Source organism: Poeciliopsis prolifica, unplaced genomic scaffold (genome assembly GCF_027474105.1).
Source record: "Poeciliopsis prolifica strain line A6 unplaced genomic scaffold, Auburn_PproV2 SCAFFOLD005, whole genome shotgun sequence".
In the NCBI taxonomy this organism is placed as follows: domain Eukaryota; kingdom Metazoa; phylum Chordata; class Actinopteri; order Cyprinodontiformes; family Poeciliidae; genus Poeciliopsis; species Poeciliopsis prolifica.
The window spans coordinates 13,556,617-13,577,008 of NW_026562380.1; the positions used below are offsets into that span (position 1 = coordinate 13,556,617).

Here is a 20,392-nt window from a genome sequence, read left to right on the forward strand (position 1 = left end):
CCTCCCCTCATTCCTTTCTTTCTTTCTTTCTTTTTTTTTTTGCCTCTCCTATTTTCTTTTTTAGGTTCAACTTCATCAGCCTGTTCAACTTTTTCTGAGGGAAAATAGAGATGGAGGGTGGACGAGCTGTCCACTCTCCTTAAAAGAAGACAATACCGCGGATATTGTAGTGACAGCTCACATTGTGCGCGACTGTGTGTCAAAGAGAAGATTTGTGTATGTTTGGAAAACAGAAAAAGAATATAGAGGATGTATGAGAGCTGTGTGTGTGTGTGTGTGTGCGTGAGTTACACTGACAGCTTGTATTCTCCGTGATTAATGATGTGCTGTGTGACTTGATAAGTGCTTCGGAGGACCAACGCTTGTTTCAATTAGACCTTGTGAAGGTCGCGACGCCGCGCCGGCCTCTCATTATCATATCCATAATCAATCCACATTATCATAGGGGAATGTGGATTGGATGTGTGATGTCTTGGTCACACGCTTACAGGGGCTGTAAGGGACGAGCACACACAGAAACCTAATCACATACCAAAACACAATGACATACTCTCTCACTCACACACGCGCACACACACACACACACACACACCCTTCACTCCAAGTTGATTTGAATCATAACAGAAGCTGTCGGAACGGATTGTCTGTTCAGATTAAGAGTTTGTTTCTGAGAATTAAGCAGCATTGATGGTGGTGGCATTTCAGATCCTCACTGCAGACACAAATGCCAAAACATCATTCTGTCACCCCCCCCTCCACCCCCCCATCACCACCACCACCACCACCTCCCCTCTGTTTCACACAATCACATGTATGAGCGTACATCCACGCACGCACACACACACACACACACACACACACACACACACACACACACACACACACACACACACACGTGCTCTCAATCTGGGACCCAGGGGCATTTTTAATAGAGGCGAAGTGATTCGTATGTTTTTGTTCCTCTAATGAGAACAGATTGAGTGGTATTTACACTTCATCGGCTGATCTAACCACCTACACATTTCCCTCATGCTGCCGCTCCTCGCTGGCCAAAACAGACATGTGGAGAGGACCGGAGCTCTGGTTTCAAACAGAGACGCAACATGCGCATCGTCTCTGTCTCTTTGGCTCACGATGGCTCCATGGCAACATAAATCTGAACTGTTAAATTTGGACGTCTGGAACATGAATTAGGTTCTCCGAAAGAGTGGGGGGGGGTTCCAATATTTTTTTTTTTTTGCTTTGGTCGATAGAGCAATAATGTGCTTTGGAAAAAAAATAAAAAATACAAATAGTTGGATATTTTTAAGATATCCAGCGCAAACCAGAGGACAAAACTGAAGAACAGAAAAATACACATGGACATTCATCTGATTTGTTTTAAACCACTGAAGTTTGCTCAAGTTCTAGGTGTAAATTGTTCTTTGCTCGATCCAGCTTTGCTTCAGCTCTGACCAGCTTTAAAGCATCACCACAGCATGATGCTGCCATCACCACCAGTGTTCAGTGCAGTGGGAGCTGCAGTGTTGGTTTGCGAACACATTTTGAAAGGAAGTTACATTTTTGAATCATCTGATCAGAGGACCTCCTTCCACACATTTTCTGTGTCGCCTACATACCTTGTGGTAAACTGTAAATCAGGCCTCTTACTGCTTTCTACCTTACAACAGTTTCTTCCTTCTCACCACTTTTCTATATGGAGCGCACGGCTAATGTACGGTAACAGTTATGTAACTGGTAGTTCCTCATACTTGAGCTGTTGACCTCATTGATGCACTCAGATTGTGACTTCCCTGTTTCAAACGTCTCCTTCTTACGGCTTATTGCATAAAATCACAATGAAATGTGAAAAACAAAAAAAAGATCCCTTTCAATTCTTTTTTTTTTTTTTTGCCTCGTGAGCAAAACAGAAGAAATCCCAACAGATTACTTGTTCCATGGAAAAACTTTACAGTAACGCAATCTATATTAGTGGAGATGATCATATTTAATGCTGTAAAATAACATGAGGCAGATTTTGGAGGGTGAAACCTCATCATACAGAGGATTTGATAGAGATATAGAACATTAATTAACTCCACGAAGGGGGAGCATTGCACGGCGCTGAAGATAGAAAGGCTTCTACTGTCTCAAGGAACTTTAAACACTTCAAAGACAGAATACCCCACTGAGTTAGCGCTGAACTCCAGGAGTAATATTAGATGTTGAAGACAGATAAATAATGCCGGAAAGCTGTTCACCTACAAAATCCTTAACGCTGTCATGATAACTTTGCTCATACTTTCGAAGATCCGGGAAAGGAAACCAAACCGGGCTGTTTTAGCAAGTTGTCCAAAGTAGGAATTTAAATGAGTTCTCATCATGTATTAAATGGACGCTCTATAAATTAAACCCGTGACCTTCTGTTTTGAGACAAAGTCGCTTCACATCACTGCACAATACAACCTACACTGTGGCTGCTTACAAGATTGTGGATGGATGAGCTAAAACGCACAATGTAATTAAATTAGGACCTTGCACTCAAGGTTAAAGGCAGATTTCCTAAAGGTGGGACATTACTCACGAGCCTCATGTTTATGATACTGTGGTTACCTGTGTTCATCATAGAGCATTAATATACACCTTACATATCAATCACAAAAGACTGCTGGGTTACTTCTTAAAGCTAAATGCTGGCTTTATGCTATTGGAACAGAAGTAAATGTTATTCAAACATATTTTTTAAAAAACTTATAACCTAGTATATTGCCATACAAACCAAATAACCTCACTATCACTATTTTTAACAGTGGGCCGATCAGGGTCATGCAAAGAACAAAACAAAAATTACACAGGAAAATGACGCTGTTCATTCAATAATGTTGGTGGGATTCGGTTGTGTGGATAAAGTTACAATGAGGATTGAGTTGAAGATTAAGATTAGCCTTTTACATGCTAAAGTAAGCTACTTACTTGCTTTGACCTAAGTCAAAGACATACATACTAAGCAACTGTGGTAGCTAACTATGTGTGTAGTAAGGAAAGTAGCTATTGGCTGCCCCCAAAAGACTCCACAAGTGAATGAAGGATGTCACCAGATTGTTTGCGTGATCGTCTTTTTCCAAGCTTGGGATTTGCAAAGGTGACCTGGAAGAGAGCCTCCTGCTATTTACTTACGTGTCTTTGTTTGGCTTTTTAAATTCAGTGGCAGCTTCGTGCATACACAATTCACTGGCAGTCTGGAAACAGAGGTTTGGAGGCTACTCTAATTTCAGATGCGAGGGACTACATGAAGTCTGGGTTACCTGTGAGTGTTTTGGAACAATTAAAGGGTGCAGTGTGGTACCTATGTTCATTAAGAACAGCAAGAGCAAAATGTACCTTAATCCCAGATCCCCTGAAAATCTCTAACAACCAAAAAAAAAAAAAATTATATTTGCTGCTTTATTGAAGAAGTGTTTATAAAAGGGTTTGACTGCCCACTAAATATAGAAATTGCAAAGTTAGCAACAAGGGACGAAGGACTTGAGGAAGCAATGATCTCGACATAACTGGCCTTGACTCCATGTCTGATACTACGATCATTTTTACGCTTTGTTCTGTTTATCATGCAACTATTCTGAGAAATTTAGCTGAAAGATTGTTGATCAACTTGTGGCTCCAATTAAAGGGGTACGTTTAGATAAAGTCGACAGTTTTGAGCTTTGCATCATGTTATAAAATTATTCCCTCATCAAAAACATACCTGGAGTGTTGGAATTTAACTATTTTGTTGCTGTTTTTAAAACAATAAGTGTGCAGTTGTTGTAAATGAAATGCACAAAAAGACCATTTACTTTCTTTAAGGTGAAATATTTCTGGCTTTAAGAATAATTTTTTTTTTTATTGCTGAAAACCTAACCCAGTATGCTGGGTCAAACCCATTGTTGCATTACGCTGTGTTAAATTAACTCAGGCTGGATCGGTCCACATTTAAATCAGGATAGGATTCACAACGTATCCCACGTTGCGTTATTTTTAACCCAGAGTGTTACAAAGAACAAGCCTAAGAGGTTGGATCAGAACATTTTAACACCTATTAAATGCTCTGCAGTGGGAACTTACGACATGAATCGGCTCTGCTTTACACAGATGGCTTTATCTGCGTGTTTTCCGCAGATGGAGAAAGAGAGTCGTGACATTTCTTTTTGGCGAGGGAAAGGCCATACTCAGCAGGAGTTATCAAAGGCAAAAAAGTAAAAAGTTCGAGTTAGCTATCTCTCTCTCCGTCTCCCCCCCACACCCCTTCTCTCTCTCTCTCTTCCCCTGGAGATACTCATGTTAAGCATAATTAAGCAGATTTGATTAGCATCAAGCCTGGCTTCCTCTCTTGACTTTTAATGAATGTAAATCTACCATCTACATCCTAAAGATTAATTTCTGCCAATTAAAAAACACAAGAGGGCTTATTCGAGAGAGAGAGAAAGAGGGAGAGAGAGGAGAGACAGAAGAGGGGGGAAAAGAGTGTTCGAGGCCTTTGAGTTGGAGAACAGCCGGAGTTTTATCCTCTTCCCTCTTGTCTTATGGTGAGATGGTCTCTGGAGATCTGTGACTCTCTCTCTCTCTCCCTGAAGATCATTATCAACACAATGTTCCGTGAAAGCCACTTTGAAAGGACTGCAAGCTCTATGTAAATGATGGCAGCGTGTGGATGTGTTAGTGCCTGTACAGAGAGCAGGTAAGGAGCTCAGATGATAAAGAAAAAAGATTAAAAAAAACGTATTGCCCCCGCCACAATGTGCTTGATCTTGTAAAGTCTCATCCGAATACCAGGCTGAACAAACAGCAGGTGCGACAAACTTAAAAAGAGCGATCTCTTTCACAGGAAAAGAGATCCGACTTAATTTTTTCTGGGCTCACGCATCTGTCATGACATGATGAAATCAGGTATAATTGCTACATGATTTCTCCCACGTTTCATTACGAGTGTTCTTGCTTTCGGATTAAAAGAACAGCTGTAATTTAAAATGATGCATACTCCTCCCCCCCGCACCCCGTCCGTTCATTTTGCAAGCTTTTATTAATAACACTCAAATCACATAAAGGTCAAGCACTAATTGGAAACCTATAGGCATTTCTTCACAGTCAGGGCCTGTTTTATGAGTTGGGGGGAGTGGAGAAGGAGGGCACGAAACCTTTGATGAAAATGTTTTCCTCCTCTCGGTACAGTCAGAGAGTTGGGAGGCCGATCCGGGAGAGGCGGGCTGTGACAGCGCACGGACCCACGAAAGTATTCTGGTCAAATCCGTCTTTGATCAACTTCTCGTGATCTTTTCAAAACACTTTCACAAGCTAAGACTTCAACCCTGATGCCTACTCAATCAGATTGGTCAGATTTTCTAAAGACACAAAGTCCATGTAGTACATTTGAATATCATCAAAAAATAAACGTATCACAGCAATTCAAATAAGAAAAATAAAACATTTATGTAGTCATTTATGTGCATTCATTGCACACGAAGTGGTATGAAGCAGGGATTTGTGGTGTTCATTTTGATGGAATGAAAGCCCAACTTAACATTCTGCATTAAACCAAATAAAAAGAAAACAAAGCATTTTTTTAAAACAAAATTCTCAATGGGTCAAATAATATGTGCTTGTACTTATGTGCTCCAATGTAGAGGTAGGATTAGGATGAAAACAACAACAACACTACAGTTCTTTTTCTCCTGAGCTGAGCTAAAATGGTTCTTCCTTTGGTTCAATTTCACACCTTGTTAATCTTTTCTGCCTTTCTTCAAAATCCTCTCAAGTTTAATGTTTCTCCTCTCTTCACGTGAACAAAATGTTTTTCTTTCGCTAAACTTTCCAGTGGGTGCGGCATTCCTATCAGCCAGCAATTTTAGCGATGACCTTTTGTGGCTTTACACACAGCTCTGTCGGACAACAGTCAAGTCAGTCTTCCCCTTGATTGTCTAAGCAACAATATGGCAATAATTACGATTCTGTGTTTGAAAATAATGATGGCCTTATGTGAAATGTGTAAATATAATTCACATACATTCACATACGTGTGAATATACATATGTGTTTCTGACTATGAAAAAAAAAATTACCAGAGGAAACACAAAAAGCAGTTTTTAAGTAGTGCTTTTATGCAAAAATATACCTGCCCTTACAACCTCACAACTGCTTATGTCACGCTTATCAGCAGGAAATGCATTTGAAGTATATCTTCATCCCAGTCACATTGGTAATGAATAATTAACATTAAAAACATGTTACTGTGGCAAAAAGTGAGAGAAAGAACAGGGTGTTTGTCGGTTCTCATTGGTGATCAGTAGGTCAAACACTGAAAAACTTAATATTTGTTTGTTCCTATTTATTACTTGGACCCAAATTGCAAATAACACCACATTTGGCTATGTTTAGATCCTGTAATTAATTTGGAGATTAGTAATTATTAGATAAAAGACATAGACAAATGCTTTCATACGTAAACGGCTAGATTTTAAAGATCTTTCATTTTCAGTAAAACTGTTCCTCAGCTACTTTTTAAGATTTGTAGTCACTGAAAAAACTTATTAAGTATACTGAGTCGGGCATAAAAAATACAAATTGGCATATGGCAGACACAAAAACAACAACTGATTATTAGATTCTTGTTTCGAATTGCAACAAACCCAAGCCGTTTTTCCATTTTTGTTGTGTTTTTATTTTTTTGAATCAAAGTTCTTGAGGGCCATGTTGTCTTTCCATCATGAACATGGCTGTGAGTTGTCACAATGTAATCCATTTGACTTCCAATCACGACGCATTAATTAATCTTAAAGATTTAAGAGGATCTCTAGAAATGACATAAACACCCCGGATTGTATGCCAGAAGCATGTCAAGTCTCATCAGAGGCTTTAATGTGAAGGTGTGTTTTCAGCACTCATAAATAAGCTTATCAAAAGTTTAAGTAGGCTAATCTTTGCTCTCTCTCTCTCTCTCCTGTCTAAGAATCACCCAGGCTCCTCCTCCTTATGATAATTTGACAGTAGCATCTCCACTGAGTCAAGCCTCCGCTCATTCTGATTCAATAATGTGATCTCCTTTCCACACACGGACCGTGTCTCCTCTCCTCTCTTCTCTTTTGATCCCCCTCTCTTCCCAATGCGCACTCCACGCTCCCAAACTTACTTCCCCTAACAGTTGACTTGAACTTTTTTTTTTTTCTTTTTTTGTTTTTGTTTCACTTGCGTTCTTTTTCCACCGACAATGACTACCATGGCAACTCCTGCCACTCCGACTCTGCTCCCCGCTGCTCCGCTCGGTCACCACCCGGTGCCGAGCTCCGTCTCCCCGGCCACCAACTCTCCGCCGCCCGCCGCCACCTCCGCCGCGTCCTCCCCGGCTCCGCCGGTGGCGCACCCGGCGCTGCTCCACCAGTTCCGCGCGGACCTCCTGCTGCCCAACGGGACCCCGCTGAAGGGCGGCGGAACCCCGCTGTCCGCCGGGGCCAAGCCCGTGTACGCCACCGCGTCGCCCGTGGAGAGCACGCCGCAGAACAACGAGTGCAAGCTGGTGGAGGTGAAAGGCGCCAAGCTGGCCTCGTTCACGGTCAAAGGCACGGAGCTCATCTGCCTGCCGCAGGCTTTCGACGTGTTCCTCAAGCACCTGGTCGGCGGGCTCCACACCGTCTACACCAAGTTGAAGCGGCTGGACATTAGTCCGGTGGTGTGCAACGTGGAGCAGGTCCGGGTGCTGCGGGGGCTGGGAGCCATCCAGCCCGGGGTGAACCGGTGCAAACTCATCTCCAGGCAGGACTTCGAGACGCTCTTCAACGACTGCACCAATGCAAGGTGAGCCGGGGCAGGTGGAGGTGACGGAGGGGCACATGGAGGGTTCATCCCTTAAAGTGCGACTGGTGCAGCAGTGTTTTTTTTTATTTTTTATTTTTATTTTATTTTAAACTCGCCTCACTTTTAAACAGCTGAACGATAATGAGTTGAATTACTGTTCTTATTTGTGCTCATTTTCAAGCTTTATTACATGTCACTGTCCTCCCAGTTTGCCTGACTGATCCCATTAGTTTGAATGTAGATGAGGCTCGTTGAAGTTTATCATGTTATCACTTACTGTTAATGGAGATGAAAGATGAGGATGCCAACAAATGTGTGTTGATGTACTTTGGAAATTGAATTAGTAGATAAAAGACTCCAGGTTCAGTTACATGACTTCCTGCCAGTTTTGTTAAATGCTTTGGAAATAAGCATGGGCCGGTATTAGAGCCTCACAGTATCATCACATTGGTTGAAATTCACTGTCTATGTAAAAACAATACAACTCATGAAATTGCAACAATTACCCCTGCTCTTGTAAACTCCATTTTTAATATTGATTGTGAAAGTTGTAAATATAATTTCTTCCATAGTTATAGTTGGTTTTAATGTATTCCGGGATACTAGTTTTCAAACGCTATATTATGTTTTTATTATTTTGCTACTATTATTAGTTTCAAACGTTACATTCAAAGCAGTTGACCCCATATACTCACGGGATTAGGGGTCACAGCCGGGGTCAAAACTATCATCTGTGAATACTTAAGAGCCCCTTCAAAAATTAACAGTGGAAACACCAAATATGTTGTCATAAACTTTAATGTGGACAGTGAAAACCCCTCTTACCAGAACTGCAGGAGTTAAAATTCTCTCGTCTCAGTTCTTGTATGAGCATCCAATCAGCAGCAAGACAAGTGAATGGCGCTCCTCCATTGGCTGCTTTGCAAGCACATCCAAAAGCTTGCCAAGTAGCATTACCCCCCAGGAATTTCAGCTTCAGCCTCATTTTCTTTGGAACACTTTTGGCAAACTTTACAAAAAAATTTTAAATAAATCCCTGACAAATCTTGTCAGATGGACATAGATGAAAAATACCTGAAATTGAATTTGGATATTTAGTGGTTTTTATTGTGATGATAGTGTGTGGTACAAAGTGAAAAACGTGTTCTGCACGAGTTCACAGCCGAACCTTAAACAATCATGACATTGTGTTTGCAGACATAATCAGACTTGAAAAGTTTATTCAAGCTATCTAGTTCTTGTCGTGAGAATCTATTTGCTGATTTTCATGACAGATTGTAATTTCAAGTCAGATTTAACTTAAGTCGGAAAGATGAGTCCACAAATGTCCTCACCACGACTTTTTATTGCAAGGAGAAATTGAACCAAAGAAACCTCTTTCTCGGAGACTGAAAGGAAAGTAATAGTAGTCGTCTGACAGCCAGCTGGCCGGCAGTGCACAGCAACACATAGAGGAGAGACGGTCTTGCTTCATTCTCCAACACCAGCTTCTTTCATGTCGTTTTCATGAGAAGGACTTTAAACTCCTTGGAACATCTTTGGCGTTTTGAGAGCGTCACTTTTTAAAACATTAGCATACCTTGATGCTGGTAACTGGTCCATGCCTACTTGCCTTATTTCTTCTCCTTCCAGGCCTGTGACTAATTACCATTTTATTGGATGATAAACTTCTTGATGGCTGTGGTGATGTTGGCGATAATGAATTTTTGTAATCCTAATAAGAAAAAAAAAAAAAAAAAGACCTACTCAAAAGTTTGTCATGTTATCACTTACTGTTATCTCTGTCTCACTCTGACACACTCTCTCTTTTACACACTCTCACTTGCACACATTGAATCTGACACTGTCATTCTGAGAAATTGATTCTTCACAGAAATTAATTAATTTTCATTTGGCCCCAGGCGGCAGCTTAAATCAGGACAAGCTCACTCACTCACTCGCTGATCCCCTTCGCTTTCTTTCCTTCTCCCATCTTCCTTGCCTCCCTCTCTCCCTCCTTAATAACTTGCTGTCTTATCATATCAACACTCTTTAGCCCTGAGCATCAGAACAGAGGAGATGATTAAATGAATTCTCTGTATTTATGATGCGATTATGTAAATGAGGTGTTTTGCAGAACTCCGGTGGTGACCAACTGCACGGGTCATCAAGTCCAGCGTGGCACAGAGATGCTTGGATAAAGGGGACTAAATTGGCTGGGATTTGCGGCTTCCCGGCCCCTCGGCCTGCTGTTGTGTAGACCACATGCTCGTGACAGCGTGAGCTTGAATCCAGAGGAGTGTGGATTATCTCTGGTTTAGAGAACTCATATTGTTTGATGGCTAATCCTTGCTACTTGGAGCATGGATGATCCAATTTACACCTGCCATTAACTTTGGACGGAGGCTGCGTCAAGATGTGCGCAGATGAACGCACATGTCTATTTCCGTAAACGCTCTCCTCTTTTTTTTTTTTCAAAACCGAAGCAAGAAGTTTGGAGACAAGCCTTAACTTGTGGATTAACCACCTGTTCTTAAGCCTTTGCAGCCCTCCAACCAAGACAAAAATCCAGATGCGTCTTCTTCTTCTGGTTGCTGCGGGACGTCTCCTGTGTCTGGTGTTAATGGGAGCGTTGTTATACAACCCCCCGAAAATACACAGCCGCTGCCGTCTCTAATTATCCACACAACACTCAAACAGCCTTTAGTTAATGAGATCCGAAAACATCACTCGTCTGAAATCTTCAAACAACTCGCCTGATTCTTTGTCTGAGGGCTTCAAATGTGCTGTGGTAGCCATTAGCATCAGTTTATCTCTCCCCCCTCCGCTGCCACCATCCCACCGAGTGCATTAGAAGTTTTTAAGTGATCCCTTGTGTGGATGGAGAGACGTTCAGTAGCAGGTACAAAATAAATAAATAAATAAATAAATAGTGGAAGTCAAGACGATTCGGGTCAAAGACGGAAGGAAAGCCTAAAAGTTTCAAGACGAGTCCCCGAGAATATGATGATGTTGACAGACTCACTCAGATTTCTGTTACTGATTACGACAGACATCACTTATTATTTTACAGTTCAGCATAAAGGTTGGAAAGAGACACAGCCGAGATGCCTGATGGTTTTGCTGGGTGTTTTTGGGTGCTTGTTCAGTCGTTGTTTTAATCACTCAATGAACGTCAGAGCGCAGTGTGAAGCGCTCTGCAGTCCTTTGGACCAGATAAACACTACACAACTACAGGCCTTTTTCTATTTCTTCACTTTTTCAATATTCAAGCAAAGTCTCTGTTCATGATTGTTTTACCTTCTTTTCTTTGTTCTGCCATGTTCAAACGCACGCGCACAAACACGGCCTGACCACTGACTCATCACACAATGAAGAAGGGCCAACTTCACCCTCACTCCAGCTGTAATTCATGCATAGGTGGCGCAGAAACACACCCTCTTTCCTCGCTGTCCGCCGGCGCGCACCAACTCGCACGGTCACGCCTGCGTGTTTTGCTGGCTTTGCCGCTAAATGACATTAGTTCCACCGAGGGAACACAGCATGTAGGAGGCAACCCGATCCGTCGTCCTTTGCTCGTCTCCCCCTCACAAAAGGAATAGTTTCATTCTCCATTTGGAGCGAGAGCAAACAAAGTCGTGACATGTATGTGTAGACAATATGTATGCTGTGTTAAAAATTGTTTTTCCCTTCGTGTGTTACATTACAATGTTCTGATGTACGGAAGAACAAAATCTCACTTTTTTTTTCACAGAAGGATATTTCAATAGCAACACATGGGTTCCCTATTTGTGCTCCACAATCTTTTGCACATGACATGCTTAAGTTAAAGTTTCATTAGAAAAATGCTGTAAGATTTGCACAAGATCAAGATTGATACATTTCTTTCATTTCTAGCTCATTTTCTTAAATTTATTAGTTCTTTGGAATGTGATATTGGTAGTCCATGACTTTCTGTGAGTGATGGCTGACACGGACCGGAAACTTTATCATAATATTTTGCTGAATTTTTCGCAAAATTTTTTTGACAAATATTCAAAAATCATAACCATTTTATTCTAATCATCTTTTTAGCAGTACATTAATCTGAATACAGTCACTTACATGCAGAAGAATGTGCGCCAAAAAAGGACCTAGCTCCTTATTGAATATGTCTCCTCAGCAATGTTATCAAATGAAGCAGTTCAATTGCGTTTTAATTATATTTTGTCACATTTCCAAATACACTGATGGTAATAAATGCTCATATAGAATCAACAGTGGCAGGAAGTAGTTCAGACACCCACGGTAACAATTCAAACTGTATTGTAGCTTTTCAAGCTTTACAAACATCATAATTCAATTCAGAAATGCTTTATGAACTTTGTAACTCATCCAAGTTTCTTCAAAGAGTTGTTGTAGATGCCAATGGCCGTGGAAAAGAAGGATCTCGTATGTAAAGGCTGCAAAATCCTAATGTGGTGTGAAACATATTCATCGTCGCCACCTATGTAAAAGCACTTCATCCCTTCTGTATGGTGGAGGATCTATGAGGCTGTGGGACCTTATTTTAGAATGCATGGCATCATGAGAGATTTGAAATAGCAGGCCTTTGGGGAAAAAATATCTGTGACCTCTGCCAGGAAACTGTAAATGGGTTGTCATTAGCAGGATTGTGATCCAAAGCATATGGCCAAATAAACACAGAAAAACAATTCCCCAGATTCAAATTTAATCTTCTTTGTGGCCATCTCGGTCCCCACACCTAAATCTTGCATAAAACTTATGGGATCAGCTGAAGAGACGATGCAGGACTCTGGCTGATCTAAGAAATTGGGCAAAATTCACAAAGTTCATCTACTCTACATCTACTCCGTATGCGCCAACCTTTTTGTCCTGATTTCAAAAGAGACTTATACAAAGTTTTAGCAGCAGGAGTGTCGATAAATGTGCTACTGTTATTTTTTTTTTCTCTCTGATAAAAATGTTTACTCTGATGAAATTGTGGATTTGACACAATTTTATTTGTTCATGTCTGTGAAAATCTAGTAGCTTTGTACCGTTTCTTTGTTTTTTAGTGACAAAGTTTAGCCTTGCAACTTTTTGAGGTCGATGTTCTCTGTGTGCGTGTGTGTGTGTGTGTGTGCGTACGTGCGTGTGTGTGTGTGTGCGTGGGTGTGTGTGGCAGGTCACATTCAGCAGTGTTGGGACAGAATCCAAGTTCAGATGCATTCAAGTCTGTCTCAACTTTAACCTCACTGCTCTTTTGATGTTTTATAGAGACGAGTGTGATGAGCTAAAGAGGGCCTCTTCGTCTCTTCTCTTGTGTCGGGTTTTAATGGAAAGCGCACGCATGCTTTCACACACACACACACACACACACACACACACACACACACACACACACACACACACGTACACGCATACACACACACACACACACACACAGTCCTGACATCGTCCTGACCCTGGAATGCAGCGAAGGAATTCCCGACAGTATCGTTTTAGGAGATCTGAATCTTTTTTGCTGCGATCAAACGTCCTGTGTTAGCTTCTTTCAAGACATCAACACACAGACTAATAAGAGTGAAGCGTCAAGTTTTTTTCTTTTTTTCTTCAATTTATTTATCACAACATCAATCTCTCCCTCTCTTTTCTCCAACCTGGAACATAAGTCTTCCTGCGAGCGGCGTCAACGTTATGATTTATCAAACCGGACCGTGACTGCGAATACAAGCCTGTGTGATAAACACAGATTGAAAGGATGGGAGCTGTAAACCGCTGCTAATGTATTCCAAACAAAATCCTGTTTGAGCAAGTTTTCCCTTTTCTCTCCCCCTGCTCTCTCACATAAACACACAGCTGCTACCTATCACCACCTCAGTCCCTCCAAGCCAGTAGCTGTTCCATGTTTTGACTGTAACACTTCCTCTTCTTTCATTACTTTTCTTGACTCTTTCTGTGTGTGTGCTGTGTGTATGTGTGTGTGTGTGTGTGCAAAGAGCAGAGAGATCTGTCATCTTGGTTGTGTTTTTGTTTCTATTCCACCTGTGCTAAGCTCCAGCTGCCATGTTTGGCGTTTCATGTTTCAGGTAACACACTCCGGAGAAGCTCTGAGGGCAGAACTCGATGTGCAGGTTACCTTCCTATCCCTAAAAAAATAAAAAAAATGTAAAAAAAAAAAAATGTGTGTGTGGTGTGTGTGCGTGCATGTGTGGCCACAGTGTTGGCATGAAGGAGGATGTCTGGGTGAGATTTTAATTAAAGTTTGAGACAAAGAGGTCATAAGCCATACACCCCCTCCTCTACACACACACACACACACACACACACACACAATGAACTGTTTTCTCTCTTCAGCCCCCCCACTCCGCTCCCTCCTCTCCCTCATTCCATCCCCTCAGCTTGATGACTTTTCCATGAAAGGCTTTTTCATTAATCCTACCTCAGGGAACCGGTGCTCTCCAACCTCTCACACACACACAAACACGCATGCATGCACAACACACACATAAGACCTCCCTCTGTGGGTCACTTTGATGTATCAACGTACTTGCAGACTAAACACAAAATTAGGTTCCAGTTCTTTATGCCCCTTAAAAATGCAACATATACAAAGGCACAGACAACGCACCCACCCACCACCAACACACACACACACACACGCACGCCGGCACACACACACACTTAGAGAGGCCATTAATTAGTGAGTGCAAATAAACAGTAGTAAGGGAAAGGGAAGGGGCTGCAGTAAAAAAACAAGGCAGGCTCTGGTCTGTGTGCATTTTATTTCCCCCTGCTGATCTTCACTTCTGCATCTGTGCGCGTTTGTGTGAATTTGACGTTTCAACATCAGTTCCTGTCCAACTGTGTTGCTTTACCTCCAAACATGAAACCCAAAAATACATTTCCTGCTTTTGTTGAGCTCAGTGTGATGCTGAAAACAAATATTTGAAATTCTAAGCAACACAAACACACACACACACACACACACACACACACACACACACACACACACACACACACACACACACACACACACACACACACACACACACACACACACACACATTCACACAGATAGTCACAACTCTTTCTTTTGAAAATGTTTTGAGACTCCCCCGAAAATTTGGACATAATAATGTCATTATGATGTTGTTCTAACCACTACAGGCTTTGATGGAAAAGTTATTATGGAAAACTTTTCAGTCGTACTAAGATGTTTAAATTAGTCTTTTTCCATGTTTACTAGGAAAAGCAAGGCAAGACATCTTAAGTTGTTAAACAACTTTTATACATAGTATCATTCATTTTCTGTATAAATCAGGTTTTAAGAAAAATCTTACTTTAATTTAGCAGTTTATCTTAATCTGCATCTGATTTCTTTGGGTGCAGAAAGAAGCCGGCTGCTAAGGGATATTTGTATGTTTGGAGATGTTTCATCAAAGGAACGAACTGGCTCAGAAACCGACTTCGTTTGTATCACAGTAAATCTGCTCCGTTTTGTTCTATCGTGGTTTCAAACTTTTTCCATCATCACCTCTAATATCCAGGGATTAGGACAGTTAGCAGCCATCTTAAAATTTCCGAGTGAATATCTGCTCTCCTTAAGGAATGAGATGCACTCATCAAAATGTCAGATTTTATTAGTTTTGATTTCTGATAGAAATCAATTAAAGGTATCCTTTATATACATGGATGCGAATCATCTTATATTTTGCTGCACATTTTTTTCCTCTTTTGTCTTTTCACCTTAAAATAATAAATAAAAAACTGAATTTGTGAAGTTTGGGATTAGCAGATCAGACCTAAAAATAATAAAAATAAAAATCTGTATCGGCCTGGAGAAGCCTGATTGGTGCCAGTTATTTCTACCATTGGTGCATTTTACAGTTATCACGCTAATTGTGCTAAAAGTAGCAAAACTTTTCATGTTAAATATTGACCATTCATAACAGGGAAGCTGTAAAGAAATATGTTGAATGTTCTTGTAGTTTTCCAGAGATGAATTGGAATCCACTAAAACTGCGAGGGGGAGGTCTAAGCTTTGCAGAAACCAGCCACAAATCTCTCGTTGCTCACTCTTTAGCTTCTTTTTTTTTCCTCACTATATTTCCATGCATCTGTGTGCGTGTCACTCCCTGTGCTCCTGTTAGTGTGAGTGTGGGTGTGTGTTTCTGTGAGATATCTGATGTCAGCTGTCACATCCCAGTCGGTCTGGGCCTATAATAAGAGACAATAATAACAACTCATTAAAACCGAGGGCAGGAACTGTGGAGCTCATCGGCTCATCAAATTAACCTTTGAACACTTCATACACACGCATGCACACACGCCAACACACACACACACACATGCACACACACATTTTCCAGCTACCTGTTTTTTCTCCCAGAGTTTGTGGCTACACATTCTTTCTCCCTGTCTTTTTGTGTCTCTTCATCTACCCCCTCTCAGCCAGTGGGTGTGTCAACAGGGGATTGGTCCTTTCTGGTGGGTAATTGATGAATTATATGCAACATGCAAATGAGGCGCCATTAATCTCCTGACTGACAGCTTCGTTTATGGGGCCTTAATGACGGCTGGATTAGATCCTAATTAAAATCTGCTCAAAGACACCCCACGCTAGGAAGCTGCTGCTTCTAGTCTATCTCTGCTTATTCCCCCTCCTCACCCGATTCTCTTCTGCACCTTTTTTTTTTTTTTTTTACTTTTCTGCACTTTCTCTTTTTATGTCCTTCTTCATCTTTCTGTCTCACTTTACTCCTCTTTAACTTCACTCAGGTTTCACCCCTTTCTCTGTCGTTTTCCTCCTCCTCTTCCACCTTCTTCTTTGGATCACTGTCTTTTAATATCACGCAGCCTCAGACAGACGCACAGATTGCTGTTGTGTCAAACTGAAACGGAGATGAGGTACCCTGGTTGTCATTAGGCCTGATGTGGCCCGTGTCATTTCCACTGTCAGGACATTCACACCGTTTAGTCAGAGCCCGAGTGATGTCTGACAGCTTTGCACGTACTTCCTCCAAGGATGGAACGAGCGCGGCCCGGCTCCGTCGAGCCTCGCACGCAAACGCACAAGAACCCGCGTGCGTCTCGCCTTGTACTTACAGCTGCTGTCGAGCAAACTCGTGACAGGGGGGGGGGACAAAAAGGGGAAACGAACGGCTAAACGAGGAGAGGACTGAAGGGGAAGGAGGCGGGCGAGCGCATTTAATAAGCAAACAAATGAATGAGTAAGCTCAACAGTAATGAGGTGCTTTATGGAGGCCATAGGGAAACTCCTTTTCTGCTTGCTCGTATCCACAGGGAGGTCAGATTTGCTGTACAGCAGCCTTCCTGGAGGCGCTCATGTTTCAGTGTTTTTGCTTGTTGACACTTCAGCAGGATCAGAGGTTTACAGACTTGAAGGACACTTTAGTCGAACCGGGCCACCCATCTCAGTCCCAGCATGGAGAGCGGCCTAATGACTAACGCTAGCGCTGTGTTTTTCTGCCTGCAGCTCGAGGCCCGGACGACCGCCCAAGAGGCTGCAGAGTGCGACAGAGGGCGGGACGCACCACATGCTGTCTCACGGCGGTCTGATGCACGCTGGGATCATGCCTCCTGCAGGTGACCACCCATGCCTCAGCATGCTCACGCTTTACAAGAATAGCTTGACTGATCACTCTGTTTTTAATATAAAAATACCAAAGTTTGGAAAGTATTAGTGAAAAGTATTAGTACTCAGTTATTTATGTCTGGTCTGACTGGGGTAATGAATCTGTCAGTGACACAAAAAAGTTTTTGCATGGGAAGAGTGCTTGTTTTATTCAGAGTATTTATAAGTTGAGAAAAATTAGGTAATTAAAAAGTACATAACAATAATATAGGCATGTTGTCGTTGGCGACCCGAGCTTCCTTCTGAAGCCACTGCTGTGCACTGCAGATCAGCTGGCTTAAAGAAAGCGGCGAAACATCAAGTTACAATCTGCATTTCAGTGAAGGAGCAGACAGCCTGACTAATCAATCAGCTCTTATCAGCTTGGTATACTTATTTACACTGCAATGATGACAGTCTGACATTTCTGACATGATCTGTGATTGAAATTCAAAATAACTACAGTTAAATAGGCAATAGAATGTAATAAATGTTGTTTTAGAGGCAGCACAGATAATCGGTGAAGATAATCAGTGCTTGTCGGTTTAAAAAAAAAAACCCGAATTAAATCATTTTAAGTAGAGCTATATAATATTGGTAGAAACTGAAATTGCAATTTTTTTCTAATCCTATGATATCTATATTGTGAAATACAGGAATTTTCCTACATTGGTAAATATTGCAATGGCAATATCAGTTGCCAAATATGCCTGTTTTCTTATTTTTCACATCTTTGCTTCCATTTCTCGTGACCTTTCGCATTTGGACGGCGTCATTAGCGCCTTTTACCATATTTTGTGATGTGCCTTTAACAGATTACAGAAGACCAAGTTAAATTCGCAGATGACTTTAACCTCAAAAAAATTTAGTGAACATTTTAGATATCTTCAAATTTCGCATCAATTTTTCTAATTCATCAGAAAGTCAGCCTCTGTTAGCTTTACTACCTCATCCAATAAACTCTGTATCATGTTTGGGGATCAAGGGCAACGAAAGTTCAACTATCAGGCCAGGTATTTTATTATTAATGCATGGCACTTGAAATTTAATAGTCTGCCACATATTGCATCCAAGCAGTCTGTTGGAGTTACAGTTCTGCACACATGGACATTGCAATTGTGACTGCAGTTTAAAATTCTGTCTAAAATTTGCCACTTAAATATACTGAAAAAAAGCAACAAAAAAAAAATATATTGCACAGGTTTTGTAAATCTAGAAATTTCTTTCAGTAGAAATGAGACATGGTCATATTAGGAAATCCAGATACCAATGCACGTCATTTGAAATATGACAGCCTGCAAATCTTCAAATACTTAACAGAAAGTTTCAAAATATTTCTTAAGTTAAATCAGTTTTCAAATGAGTTTTTTTTTTTTTTTTAACAATCTCTCATATCAGCAGCAAGCTACGGCACAAGTTATTCTTCTGAAAGAGTTCAAATTCTGCTCTAATCTTAGCTGTGACAGAAAACATGTTGCTCGACGTCCCTGCTTCACAGACTGAGGAGGTTTTCACTCCTTATTTTTATAATGACACATTTTTACCCATCATCAATCGCACGAAGGGGTGGGGATCCGGGGAGGCGACCGGTGAGTTGATGAATACAATTAGCATACAGACTGCTGACAAATCAGAAACAACTTGCAAACTTGGTGGGCTTTGTTTCCTCGACTTAAAAAATGAGCAAAGTTGAATAAGTATCTTCATCTATAGAACTTTAGATATATGATTTTGTACAGTTATATTTGAACCTTGTTGCTATTGTAAGCTAATGTATGACTTTTCATCCTTTTGAACAATAGATTCTTTAAATGTAAGTATTTTGTTGCCATGGTCTACCACAGTGCAGCTTGTGTTTTTGTTTATTATAACTTCTGTGTGTCTGTGTGTGTGGGTGTGTGTGTTGGAAAAGAACATAGAAAAGGGAGAGAAAAGTAATTGTTGGCACCTCACCGCTCTCAAAGTTGCCCTTGGCTTTGTGCTCTTCACTGAAACCTGATCTTTTCATTCCCCGCCTCAAAAGAAGCCATTTTCTATTAGCCTTCGCTTCCTCTCACTGTTCAAAGGTGCTCCAGTGTGTGTGCGTGTGTGTGTGTGTGTGTGCGACTGGTGTGTGTGTTTTTGCGTGAACGCTCGAGAGCATCTTTCTCAGTGGGGAAAAAAAAAGAGCCTTTTTTTTTCCACCAAAGAAGAGGGCACGGCGGCAATGTCAGCACCACTGATTAGAACTGGCCACATGAGAGGGGAGAAGGAGACGGGGAGAGCGAGGACATTTGAGCGTAAAAGGCAGGAAAGATCTTTGATGTCACCCTCCTTAGTCGCCGTTTCTCGCCTTCATGTGCTCACAAGTGCGCACGCACACAGCAATGCAGTGGCTTACGCCCCGCTGTGATGCTGACATTTGAAAAGGTAAAGTAAGGAGAAGGGATGGGGACCAGAGGGCAGGGAAGAGAGGGAAGAAGGAGATGAGAGAGGAAGAGCAAACTGTCCGCTGCAGACATCTATTATCTGAGAGGACGGGGCGGGATCAAGAACACGATGGTTGCAAATGTTTAGATGTATCCACGATCAGGAAATTAAGACTTACGGCTTGTTTGTGTTTCCACCGTTCGTGTTTGCACAGTTGTGTGCTTTGTCCTGACTTTAATAATTCACCATGTTTGTCTGCATTAGTGCAACAGATATTTAATTTTCTATTTTCAAGGCAGCTCTGAAGGGGAGAGGTTGGGGGTTGGTGGTCAAGCTTCGCTCCGAGGTTCAAGCCATAAATTAAAATGTGCCTGGGCCCCCACTTCGCCGCATTTTGTCGCTCTCTATTACAGATGATTCGAAAGTGCACCACCTCTATTAAGAGGCATCTTCACCTCCTGTCTCCTGCTTCGGATTCTTTTATTCTGACAAAGAAGGCCTCTGTGGTTTAAAGGTGGAGCTCCTGCTGCTGTTTGGTGTCGCCCTGCACTCTCTGCTGTGGGATGCGATAGCGTTGTGTGG

General features: G+C 41.6%; 1 protein-coding gene across 2 annotated transcripts in view; it reads left to right on the forward strand.

The window, feature by feature from the left end:
• Positions 1 to 6,819: 6,819 nt before the first annotated feature.
• dachc (dachshund c) overlaps positions 6,820 to 20,392 on the forward strand; it is a 30,150-nt gene continuing 16,577 nt past the window's right edge. Inside the window, exons 1-2 of one of the 2 annotated variants that reach the window (XM_055030057.1) lie at positions 6,820 to 7,803; positions 17,264 to 17,373. In XM_055030057.1, the coding sequence (XP_054886032.1) occupies positions 7,220 to 7,803; positions 17,264 to 17,373 (694 nt within the window). In that variant the 5' untranslated portion in view covers positions 6,820 to 7,219. The remainder of the gene's footprint in view (positions 7,804 to 17,263; positions 17,374 to 20,392) is intronic. The other variant, XM_055030058.1, reaches the window with a different exon arrangement.